We start from the raw sequence: 13,198 nt of genomic DNA, 5'->3' as shown, positions 1-13,198 counted from the left end.
AACGCAAATCGGAAAAAGTCAAAATTGACCCAAAAAAATAATTTAATGTTGAATAATATACCCATATTCTATCATTGTTTTTATATTAATTAATTTAAATTTGAACGAATTACCAAATAACTTAAGTCACTGTTCTTTTATACAAACCAAATAATCTTTATTAGGACGTTCTAAATGTCACTTTATACAATTATATATATCGTAGTGTTGCACTACAGATTAATTTGTTATATATGATGATTAATCTACAATAGATTATAATATATTTAATTCAATAAACAAAAAAGAGATTATTATCTTTTTATATTTAGAAATGTTGCATGTTTCCTCCTTAATAAAAATAATATTGGTTCTGAAGTCGCTAACATGAAAACTGCGTATGATTTGAAAAACAACCAGAGCTCTCGTATTAATGTACGTACATCATTTTATTTAAAATTAATGAACATATATAGTCATATTAGATGCGCCACATTTTTACATTCGCTCAAAAGCCACTGATTCTCGTCTCGAATGTCAATGTACTCATCATTTTCTTTTAACTATGAAGAGAAAAAAAAGAGAAGGAAAACATATATATGACTAAATCAGAGTTTTATCCTATCAAGTACTCTATTTTCATGTTAAATGTAAGTAACTTTAAAAAGTATATAAATTACTTGACCAATTAGTAATTTTAAAAATAATTACAGAATTTCTGCATACAAAAGTATGTACCATGTTCTCCTCTCGCCTCATTTATGATACACGAATATCTATATCCATATTATTATACTTATATATGCAGACCAAATTTTTTTGATCGAATGAGCGAGAAGAGACAATGTTTTATTTTCTTTAAAATTATGAAAAAATGTGCCATTATTGGCTAAAACTGGAAACATATATATCAGAAGCCAATTCTTGTTGCTAGCTTGCAGCTTTAATTTTCTTGTTTAAAAATCCCATCCTTGTTTTTTGGTCAAAGCCTATTTGAGAAACCTGAAAAAAGAAGTGGGGCTGAAAATGCATGCAAGTAGATTACTATTTTTGAACTAAACACCAACCCGCTCCTCAGCTAGGCTAGGCTTCTGACAATATTATAATTAATTACTTAATAATATTTCTGATCGTTTTTATGATAATTATATTGCATTAAAAAATTTTATTATATATTCGTAAATTTTCCAACTAACCAGTCAGATAAATAAAGTTTCATAATACATGAATGAGCTAAAACTTGATTGTTTATCCAATCGATTTTAATTAATGAAATTCGTAAAAATTGATTCATGATCATGGAGTGAAATGAGTACAAGACATAATATATCCAATCAACACTCACGTTAATGCTATTATATTTCGCAGTGTTTTCTGAAAATATTTTTATTTTTAAATAAATGCACAAATAAATTATTATTTTATATTTCCTCCCAATTATAACATTCACATTTTATATATTTTCATTTTACTGAGTGAAATCAAGTTCCCATCAATCCCAAAATTTATTCTATAAAATATTAAGAAAAGGGTACAAGAAATATGATCTCAACCACTTAACTTATTTGAGTTCAAGTTGAATTTAAAACTCTAATCCAACTTTGCTTTTATCATTTACTAAGAAAAGAAAATGTTACTATAATGGCCCGAAAATTCGTGTTTGAAAATTTGCGGAAAAATTAAATATTTTCTTTTTAAATAATTAAAATGCCTCATTCACCAAATAATCTGATAAATCAAGTTTAATGTTTAAAAATAGCATCGGAAGAAATTATTGCTCACAAAATAACAAGTAAAGTAATCCAACAACTGATAAAAATGTTTGAGCATAAAAATGGCAAGTGCTGTAAATAAGGTCCTCGTGTTCCACTACTGCCGACCCAAGCTAGCTCACTGGTCCCCGCCCTCGGTCCCTGCATCATCGGTACCTACAACAATCAAGTCTAGTGAGTCTAAAGACTCAGCATGCATATATCGTAAATTACGAGTAAATAATATAATAAAGTTGCATGGGAATAAAAATATCATGTCATGAGGCATAATGTGAAAATAACTTGTCATGAGCAATTATAATACGTGCATAACTGACTAAAAATCATAAGTGAAATGCTTGCTCAATCGAGCCCAGTCATAAAATAACATGTCATAAATTTTCTGTTGAGATTATGTTTTACGCAAGTGGCCCCTGCACTGAACTGAACTGAACTGACCGGTAACTGGCGACCGGCTGAAGTAATGTTTGTCTGATCAGACTAATGCCACAGTATACTGGGTGAAACTGAACTGAACTGACCGGTAACTGGCGACCGGATGAAATAATAATCCCTTGATAGTGAAATGACCACAAGCAATATCGCATAAATCTCAAAAATGAATATTTTATATTTTTATGCACGTAATATAATTAAATGGCATAATGAAATATCATGTATTATTTTACCACATGGATTGGATCGTTCTCAGGCTCGCTGCGACTTAAATCTAACATGAAAATTATGCAAATGATTTTCTTGACCAAACTTTGTAATTGACTCCAAAAACGAGACAATTACGCCCAATGACTCCGTATTTAATCATGACTCCGTACCAACCCGAACCAACACCGAACCATCATTTAGTCATGATTAAAATACACTTAAAATGATGAAGTAATGCTCCAAAAATGGTAAGGGCCGAAATTTTGGTGAATGGAGGCCAAAACATGAAACGCTCTTTCGAGAATCAATTTGGCACATCGCACTGTAATTTCTCGTACGCCCTCAAAAATGATCCGAATCACGAACGGCCAAAAACATGACCTTTCCAACTCGATGAGGCACTGTCCAGTCCAAGGCGATAGGCTAAAAGCCAACCAAGAACTCGAACGAGCCACTGAACCGCAGCAGAAAGTTGCTGTCCACAAGAATACAGCAGCTGTGCTTTGGTTTCCTTGCGTCGTTTGCGAGGCTAATGGCCTTTGGGGCTTGAACCACCGACCAGAACCTCTTACCAACATCCTAAGGAATGATTTGAACCATGGCTAAGGACCCTAGGTCAGCCACAATTCGAACCACACAAGAAACAAAACAAACATCCCAACCGAGCACTTAATCTGCGCGTGGGAGAGTTGCGGCGGATCTTGCTGTCATGGACCATTCCAGTGGCCATTTGGTTGACCATGGCATGATCTAGACATCCGGAGGTAGGGTGTGAACCGTGGCTAAGGGCCATAAGCCAAACAAGATCCACATCACTACACAAAAATCGAACTACACATGAAATAAGGGGAAGGGCCGAAAATATGTTCTTGTTGTTTGATTTAAAAACCGATTCCACCATGGACCAAGCCTCGAAAGGGCGACTTGATCACGTCTTAGACATGATAGGGAAGTGTTCTAACCAGGGCTATAGACCCTTAGGGCAGCCAAGATCAGAAACTCACCTTGACATCAAAACAGAAAAATTCGAAACTCAAATGGCATAAATGAGGGGTTGCTGTCATTTTCGGTTTCTCGCATGCATGGGGCTTGTTTGAATGGACCAACATGGTCTTGACACACCCTAGTATGTGTCTAGATGCAGCATTGGGAGCCTGGAATCGAACCAACCTTGGGAGCCTGGAATCGAACCAACCCGGTCCGTATCTGCCCATGGTGACTGGTGTTATGAGTACCTGTATAACCAGGTCATGTGTGGTGTCTGCCAAAATAAATCTGTCATCAGCGCCCTTTATACCCCTCTCTCTTTTAATCATCGTATTATGAGTGCTGTGGATACATCAGCAGCGATCATACGGATGACAAGGATATCAGATATTTTGTATGCTGTTAGTTTTGTGCTCTACTCGATTTACTGTGTAACCCTCGTGACACTTTCTCTAGATGTTTTGCTGTTGCTCCTAGTCGATTTGAATGAAGTTCACTTATCCAAGGTACCTAATTGTTTTGCTCTGAACACAGATCGCTCTCTGGCCCTTACATTTTCGTTCTCTGTTTGGAACTTGTAATATTTACAGAATATTATGAGGCAATCCGCTGAGATCCATTTTTAGCAAGCATGAACGACAAATGTACGTGGTGAATTAGGCAATATACGATAAAAAAAATATTTGATATACATTATAAATCTGGCTCAACTGAACTTTGGATTACATGTTCTTGACCTCGACTAAGTTTGATCGAACCATCTGTGAGCTACTTTGGAGTGACTTGGAAGTTATTATTGACTTCCAAAACACATAACAGGAATACTATGCTAAATTGCGAAATTCGAGCATTTTATATTTTTGAGATTCTGTACTAGTTTATGAATATATGTCAATATAGTAAGGATATCGATTGAAGACGAAAATTTAATAAATTATATATGCAAAACTTATATTTTTACAAGAATCGAGATTTTTTTGGAGTTAGTTCATTCGAAACATCATATCTCCAGTAATTTATATTTTTACCGTTAAATGAAATTAGTTTTTTTATTATTATATTATATTTTAAAATATTTAATTTACATCATTTTAACTTTTTACCGGATCAGTAAGGTCGGATACTCTATTGTCCTTTTAGTTAACAAAGCCACAGTTGGAGCTGAGCTCGCTGACACAAATGTATCACTTGTTACGAATTCTGCACGGTCGAGTTCACCATCAAGATTCGTATCACTCTCCTACGTCGCAAGTGTAATGGAAACTTGGAAAAGCAGCGGGGGTAGCGTGAAGGAAGATTATTACGATGGGACTCGTCGCTGCTCTTCAGCGTGCACTGATTAAACTCGCAGGCTAGTATGCTTACAACACTAGCAAGATAAACTGTACTTATACATACGAGTACTTTGCATTCATATCTCCTTTATATTTTTGGCACTGAAGGTGAATGCAATATACCTTACAAATAAATATCCTTTGATTTCGTACATAAATTTCATGAACAAAGTTGAGCTGAAGCCAGATTATCTTTCCAAAACTTGAAGTTCCGCTATTTTTGGAAAAAAGGGAGCGGAGCTGAATTGGAAATGAACGAAAATTTAAAATGGAAAGAAAAGAGAGATCACAGATACCATTTTCAATTTATGACACACATTGGTGAGCTGAGTTCAAATATTTTCTGGTAAAGAGTGTTATTACAGACTTCTAAACACATAATAAGACTGCTGTACCAGATATAGCTAAATTCAAGCATTTATCAATTCCGTGCTAGTTTATGAGTATCGATGTAGTAACAACTTTGCTACGAGGTAGCGACCCCTTACACCTTCTCTGCATTTTGTTGCAATGCAACAACCACAAGTGTCACGAGTGACGCGTAGACAGAATTGGGTATTTTCTGCACCACCTTGCCGACACCGGGGACATTCTCTGTTGTCCTTTTAGTTAACAAAGCCAAAGTTGGAGCTGCAACCAAACTAATGATCAATCCCCAGCTCACTGTCACAAATGTATCTCTTGTTATATGCAGGATGAAATTCACAAATTCCACACGGTCGAGTTCACCATCAAGATTCATATCACTCTCCTATACGTTATAAAAAAAACATAATTTCCGATATAAGTCTAATGTGAACTTGGAACGGTTTTGTCATGGACGGAACAACTCTGTTGGTGGCCTTGAGTAACACGAATGGAAGGTCACCAGTGTGCATGTAAAAAATGGAAATCTGTAACTTACCAGAATCAGACTTTTTACTTGTTCCTTTGTCGGGGGGTCGAAATGCGAACCAGGCAAACGCTTATTAATGTCACTGCAAAGATGGAAACAATTTCAGAACCACCCCACAATCTAAAAGAGTTAGAAAATGGAGAAATTAACAGAGTTATTATGTCAAATGGATATGGATGGTAAATCATGCAGATGAAGCTTCTGACTTATATACGAGTAACACAGCAATATAAAGCTCCTCAAACGTCAGAGTAGCCCTATCGGAATCTTGGTTCACACGATCAAAAACTCTGTTGGATATAGAGCGTATCTGCCTTTCTTTCCAATCCTCTCCTGCATAAACATAATATTCAATCTTTTCTGTTAGAATGACTACGATTGCTGCTCTGCATAACCTCGAAACCATGATGTTTCACAAGACAAGTTCACATCTGGTTCTAGATTTGGCTTCCAAATACCTGAAGGGACTTGTGTTTTAACAAGATTCTGTCGTGACAGCGCTGAATTTATTAGGATACATAAATTAACGTTATGGTTTGCTTGAGTTCTTCGAAAACGACGAATTGCGGTAATTTGGTCCGAAATTTTGAAAATTAAAAATAGGCAACAAAGCCCCAAATTCGAAAACCAAGATTTGCTGTCCAGAGCTCTCTGATCGGAAAAGTAAGATCCCATCCAAAAAAACTCAAAAGGCTTGTTCATAAATTGAATGAAGATAGAAACGCCCAAATTTTACCAGTTTCCCAGTAATTTCAGAAGAGGGAAATCCAAGTCCAACGATTAAAGAAAATTTAGCTTTGAATTTTTCAAGAATCTGTCCCATGGGATTGGATTCGGAGGGCTGAAGCTACAAGTGGGAGAACACAATGAGAAATCTTCCAAAACTTGAAATCTTTAAATGGGTGGCGGAACAACCAAGCTTGTGATTTGGATATTTATTTTATTTTTCTTTGATAGTTAAATCGGATGCACCAAACACGGAGCTCTCTAGTTCAAAATCAGTTTATAATTTTATTTATTTTAAAAAATATCGATATACTCGAACCCGTATAATTTATAGAACCGAATACACTAAAAAGATAGAGCAGCAAGGCGGATATTCAGAAAACCATTTAATAAATCTATTGGTAGGACTATAATACTCGAATCAAACTTAAACATCAAGAAATGTTTTTTTTTTCCTTCCTGACGGAACATAACTTGGATTGCTTATGAATCCTAAAACCAAGATTGATTAAACTCTCTATGTGCATGGGGTGCAATTTCTTCTTCTTCTTCTTTACATTAAAACTACAGTCATCCGTGCGTGTTGCACACCCCAAGCTCCTCTTCATTTCCCTCCAGCCCACTTTTGCATCCCTGATTCTCAATTCTCATTTTGGGCAGATATTCAAAAACCAAAAAAAGTGGGCAAAAAAAAATAATACACTTACCATAAAAAATAATAATTTTTCATGGATGACCCAAATAAGAGATCCGTCTCACAAATACGACTCGTGAGACTGTCTCACACAATTTGTTTTGCCTTTTATGAATAAGAATCTCCATTGATTTTAAAAAAAATTAATTCAAATTCATCACAATAGCGACTCTTCAAACCATATTCTAAAACTTTTGATAAGTAGTTGACAACTTTGTTCCACATTCCTTTAACAATTTACTTATATTTTACAAGAACCAAACAAAATAATAATTAAAAGAATATTCTCTCCAATCTAATGCTCCCACGTGTGAATGCATACAATTAAATACCAAAAAAAAAAAAGGAAAGAGAAAGACCCAAAAATAAAAATAAAAATAAAAAATCAAAGTATGAATATACTACTACTATACATGAAATTTGGTGTATGAATTTGTTTTTGAAAACATATGTATGAATTTCAGTCTTGGTCGTCTTCATTTTGATCATATCGCTTAGCTTTCAAAATCTCACCTCTCCTCTTGTAACTCCTCCTATGAAATTTGTCGAACTTCAACCGTCCATTATCCTTGTACCGCCGCCTCTCCGCCGGATCAACGTCACACTCCGGAGGTGCCACGGGATACCTCACTATGTCGTAACAGTACGAGTAATACACATATTTACTCCTAAATCTTCTCATAGACAACCTCTGTTTCGGGGTTATATTTGCAAAATCAGCAGTACCAAGTTGGCTATCTTTTTCAGCACAGCCCGTGTCGATCATCTCTTCTAGTGGATCCGACGAGCATCCCTGGAGAACGAGGTCGGTGAATTCAGCCACGAATGGCGCGTACTTGTAATTAGCTCTGTACTTGCCGCCGGAAGTAGCCCAGTCGGAACCATCCCAAATGGTTGCATATAATCCCATAGGCTTCGACGGGAAATCACCTCCCATGGCTTCTTGGCGTACCATTTCCCGGATTGGCACATCGTCTATATAAAATCTGCAAAAATCGGAATTTTGGAGTTGAAAATTTATTTGAATGCTGATGCATAATTATAATTTATGTCTAGTAACTAAAGAAGTTTGAGAAAAAAAATTAGAACTGATCAATTTTTTGAAAAAAATATATATAATACAAAAAATTTTATACTTTTTAAATCGAATATACAGTGACCAACTATGCTTACTTAAAACACGTTTTAGGCTGATTAATGATATCCATATTATCCCTTTGCATGTGAGCATCCATTATGTTCAATTCATTTTAAATATATATTTCTAAAATTACTTATTTCTAATAAAAAAAAATCAAATCTAAATGTCTTTTTTTAAAAAAAAGTTATAAATTTTATGTTGGGGACGGTGTATAAATCTTGAATGGGTCAAATTTTATGCAAGAAAGCAATTGACAATTATATTATGGATGAAAAAATAAATAAAAACGTACATGATTTTGTTTGTGGTCCATAGTATGCTGTAACGATGGAATTCTTTACAAGGATCAAACCAGAGGTAGTATCTTTCTTCTCTTCCTCTATCCGTGCTTCCGTTTCCATACATATTTGTCTGAAACCTCCACGCTTTTCCTTTGATATTCCCCAAGAACTCGAAGTCCAATTCGTCGTGCGTCTTTCGAAATATATCTCCATTTGTCGTCTGCAACATAAGAACATAACCACAAGTTAGAATTCAAATTTCATGTAGAGTATATATATGTGTGTGTGTGTGTGTGTCTACGTACATAGAACGCGACCACGATTCCCGCGGTGTAATCGGATGGAAGCTTGATTTTAGCGCTGAAGAAACCATGGTTGTAGAGGTCGGAGGATTTAAATCCCGAGCCTGCAAACAAGTAAATAAAATCTAGAGCTGATTAAATATATATATAAATAAACATTAATTATCGTGTAAAACGCATGATTTGAATTGATTCCTCCTGGCTCGTGAAAGTTATGTTGAAAAAGAAAAGATCAAACACACATGCCTGTGAATTGGTTGAGGTGAAGTTGAACAGACCGATCATCGGCGGAGCGGATGATATTCGATTCGCCGAATAAACTAGTGAAGCCTCTTTCGAATGGGATGGTGGATACGTTGAAGGCTGCTGCAACGAAGCCTACACATAATACATGAAGAACAAGGAAGAAATACACAGAACAGTGGAACTCATTCATGTCTTGTAGTATTATTGCAAATGTTTTGCTTTCTGAAGATTCTTGTGTGCGTGTGTATGTATATATGTGTGTGTGTGTCGTGAAGATGAAAGAATTCCGTGTTTGTGTGTTTAGGTGTAAGAGTAGGTATTGTGATAGATAAATGTTTGTATTTGTAATAAAAAAAAACAATATTTTTAATATAAAAATTAATATTTTTTCATGATCGATCCAAATAAAATATTTTTCTCATAAAATTGACCATCACATAATTTTCGTGAAAAAATAATTGGCAAGAAGGACGAGCTGGGTCTAATGATAATTTGTTTAATCAGTGGACATTAGAAAAATCAGAGTTACAATCAAGGGTATTTATGAGAATTATGAGGTGTTTATAGACATTATGGGTATTTATGGAAATTATTAATATTGGAAATATGTAAAGACTAGTTCCATTTATTCATAGTATATTTGAATTTTTAATTTCTAGATTTTCCTTGATTTCTCATATAAATCGAAGAAAAGAGCGTTGTCATTTACGGAAAAAATTTCCACTCAGAAAAAAAAAATCTAAAAAGAAAATTAGAATTGTAGATGTAATTAATTATTCAAATTTGGACACGCGAAACAGTAAATCACTTAACATGGTATTATCCTCTTAATTTCTTTGACTCATTTTCAAAATCAAATTTTTTTAACGGACTGGTGTAGAGATTTACACAAAAGTACAAAATTCATGGAGACAAAAAAAAAAAAAAAAAAAAAAAAAAAAAAAAAAAAAAAAAANAAAAAAAAAAAAAAAAAAAAAAAAAAAAAAAAAAAAAAAAAAAAAAAAAATATGTGTAAAACGGGGTGATTCTATGCTACACGGGAGTATTAACTTTCGATATTTTTTAGCATAAGATATTCATATCATGAACATCTGAATAAAAAAATAAATCATGCGTGATCTATTAATATTTGAAAATAATTTCCCAAACGATATAATTTCAGTAGTTTTTTTTTAAAAAAAATATATATTAGAGAACCATTGAACAACTAGCTTTATTTGCCAAAATCAGATTTAATCACTGTCAGCAATGGATTGAATTAAATGTCCAATTAAAAGGAAATTAAGACAATTAGCGATTGAAAAATGAGTTTGAACAACAATCAGTTATTATTGGGAAGAAAGCCAATCAACCAACTTTTAGTAAAACCAACACCACAAAAGGAGATAAAATTAAAGATGGTGATAATATTTACTAAATGGGTAAAATTTTTATCCAATTATTAAAATTCCAATCATGATTTGAGCCCAATTATATGTATATTCCATATTATTTTTTAAGAAAATTGAGTCAAAATTAATTTATTCCTTTATCACTCAAATTCTATTATATTTGTTTTTGCAAATATATACTTTATAATACAAATACGATTCATATAATTCAAGCTATGAATTAATTTCTCTTAACTGTGTGGATGTTTAGTTTGACCCACATTTATGATTTAAACAAGTATAAATAACGTGTCCAACTACTATATATAGCAATTATTGATTATTGATTGGCTTACTCAATANAATCGGCGCTCACATAGGTGTGAACAGTAGGTGTTCAGCATATCAAAACTGTATATTATATATAAGTTTAAAAGCACCAGAGGAATGGTTTATTTCATCCTATCCATGTGGGCATTGCCTTCATGATAGGATGGATAGTCAAGATTTGCCCATGCATATATAGGACCCACTTTTTTTTTTTGGAAATTGTATATGTGGCAAGATCTTACCCGTTGAAATGAAGTGAGGATAATGCCCACATAGGTAGAATCTGATCTGAGGAATATATATTGTGTGGTGTTCTCCAAATAATTAATAAATAATATTTAATTTCATTAATTATTTTAATTAATTGTTTGGTGTGATGGCTATCTGTATTATTAAATTAATTAGCAAGGCTCTTAAAATTCATCGATGGTGGCTATGACTTTTTGAACGGAAAATTTTCTTTATGCAGTTACATCATATGTACACGTGGCACGTCATCTTGCATGCAACTTGCTATAATTTTCTATTTTTTTTTTAAAAAAAAAGAAATTATTCGTTTTCATAGGATTGATAATTGCATGCCATTAGTTTATAATAACCACAAATCTGATATAATCTTCAAGTACAGTTGTCATGTTAAAAAAATGGCCTTATTGATGTTTTGCTTCATTCTCACACGCAAAGTATATTAATATAAGAGTGAGATGTTACATGTACATCGATATTTGTACAACACAAAAAATTCAATACAAAAATTCAATTTGTCGAAATCTCAATATATATTGAATACAAAATTCGCGATATACCAATAAAATATTGCGATATAATGGTTGTAAATATCGCTGTAACGATATATTAGTTCTATCTTTAGAATTATTGTCAATATAATATTATTGATTAGGAGATAAATGAATCTCAGTTGTATGATAGTGACATCTTAAGTTAGAAATCGAGACTTATCAAGGATGATTAACATGGACGAGAAAATTATGAATGTCAGTGTTTTAGATACAAAACTTATATACATATTTTTTTGGGAAAATTATAATTTTGATCGTGTATGTTTTGGCTCTTTGTGATTTTGATCATTTATATATTATTAGATTTCAATATTAGTATTGTATTTTTCGATTTTTAACAATTTTAGTCAATTTTCACTAAAGTGTTTGACGTGACATCGAAAAAAATTAAAATTTGCAAAAAACTAAAAAAAAAATAGAACTAGAACAGAAATTTCACAACATAGAGGCTAAAATTACAAACAAACATAAATTCCTTCCAATCTGAGGAGTTAGAGTTTGAATCCACATCAATCAGACCCCTTTGTAATAAAAACAAAGGATTAGGTCAAATTCAAAAGAATCTTACTACACAGTTTTATGAGTCAGTCTAAACTTCCGACCCAAATATTAAATATAAAGCAAAGCTAGGAAATATATTATTTTATCGTCATCAGTAGATAATATATAATCAATACAATCATTTATGCCGATTCAAACCTCTATCATGTAATTATATAATATGTGATGTAATATGCATAAAAAAATTTCATTTCCACTATATAATAATATAATACATGTACAACTAAAATAGTACAATCAACACAATATTTACATCAGTGTAGCATAAATAGTATAATAAGTACGAATACATAACTCGAATATTATCAACTACATGACTTTTTTGACTAGACATACCTAGTTCTTCACCTCTATATATCATGCCATGGACATTATTCCTGTAAGTTGTCCGACAGAGAGCCTCCCGAAGGATAGCATACACAAAAACCAATATATTATATTATATTAATAATATAATATATAATATTTAACATTTTCAAAACCAATATATTCATCTGAAACTGGCCAAATAATTAAATTTACCAAAACATAAAACTTACCTATCGTGGAGTTTTTTTTTACTTCATTTCAAAATTTCAAGTCATTTGAACTTCATATACTCAATATATTACACATTTCGTTATTTTAATATTTTTAATTAATAAATAATATCACATTAATAAATCAACAAATTGTTATATGATATTTACTTGAGACAGTACACAATTTTCCTTGTAATGTATAGTTGTCGTGATGGTCTAAATGTTTTTTTTTTTTTTTTGTGGTATAGTGACTACTACAAATAATTAACAACTGAGCAACGGATAACATGTAAGAAAGAGAAGAAAAATCAATATTAATAATTGAGATGGTTCAATGGTTTAATTTAATTATTGTGGACGAGGTTGTAATTAACAAAAATTCATATATATCAACATGGATCCAAAGTTTTCCATCACAAAGAATTCTGGCCCTTTGAGCGAAATCACAAACAATGAATTGCGGTAATAGATTCGTCCTCGTCATTCTTGATTTTTAATCTTGATGAATAAAAATCGTTAAAATTTCGCAACCGAGAAAATATTGATATATTAAATTGAATTAGTTACTAATTAATCTCGTGTTTACATACACCACCAACTTAAACATAATATAT

General features: G+C 32.7%; 2 protein-coding genes across 2 annotated transcripts; both read right to left on the bottom strand.

Moving 5' to 3' along the window:
• Window positions 1–4,986: 4,986 nt before the first annotated feature.
• LOC140972820 (uncharacterized) lies at window positions 4,987–6,642 on the bottom strand. The gene is made up of 4 exons (XM_073435263.1): window positions 6,410–6,642; window positions 5,819–5,947; window positions 5,622–5,694; window positions 4,987–5,468 (listed from the first exon to the last, which is right to left on the bottom strand). Exons 1-4 carry the CDS (start codon window positions 6,433–6,435, stop codon window positions 5,202–5,204), a joined length of 495 nt encoding a protein of 164 aa, XP_073291364.1. The 5' UTR covers window positions 6,436–6,642; the 3' UTR covers window positions 4,987–5,201.
• Window positions 6,643–7,464: 822 nt separating this feature from the next.
• Window positions 7,465–9,301, bottom strand: LOC140972821 (probable xyloglucan endotransglucosylase/hydrolase protein 30). The gene is made up of 4 exons (XM_073435264.1): window positions 9,003–9,301; window positions 8,760–8,860; window positions 8,466–8,674; window positions 7,465–8,018 (listed from the first exon to the last, which is right to left on the bottom strand). The coding sequence occupies exons 1-4, from the start codon at window positions 9,190–9,192 to the stop codon at window positions 7,493–7,495; spliced, it is 1,026 nt and encodes a 341-aa protein (XP_073291365.1). The 5' UTR covers window positions 9,193–9,301; the 3' UTR covers window positions 7,465–7,492.
• Window positions 9,302–13,198: the final 3,897 nt, after the last annotated feature.

This window comes from Primulina huaijiensis, chromosome 3 (genome assembly GCF_012295235.1).
Source record: "Primulina huaijiensis isolate GDHJ02 chromosome 3, ASM1229523v2, whole genome shotgun sequence".
Lineage (NCBI taxonomy): Eukaryota > Viridiplantae > Streptophyta > Magnoliopsida > Lamiales > Gesneriaceae > Primulina > Primulina huaijiensis.
The sequence above is the reverse complement of the archived record's forward strand: the minus strand, read 5'-3'. Positions and strand labels throughout refer to the sequence as shown.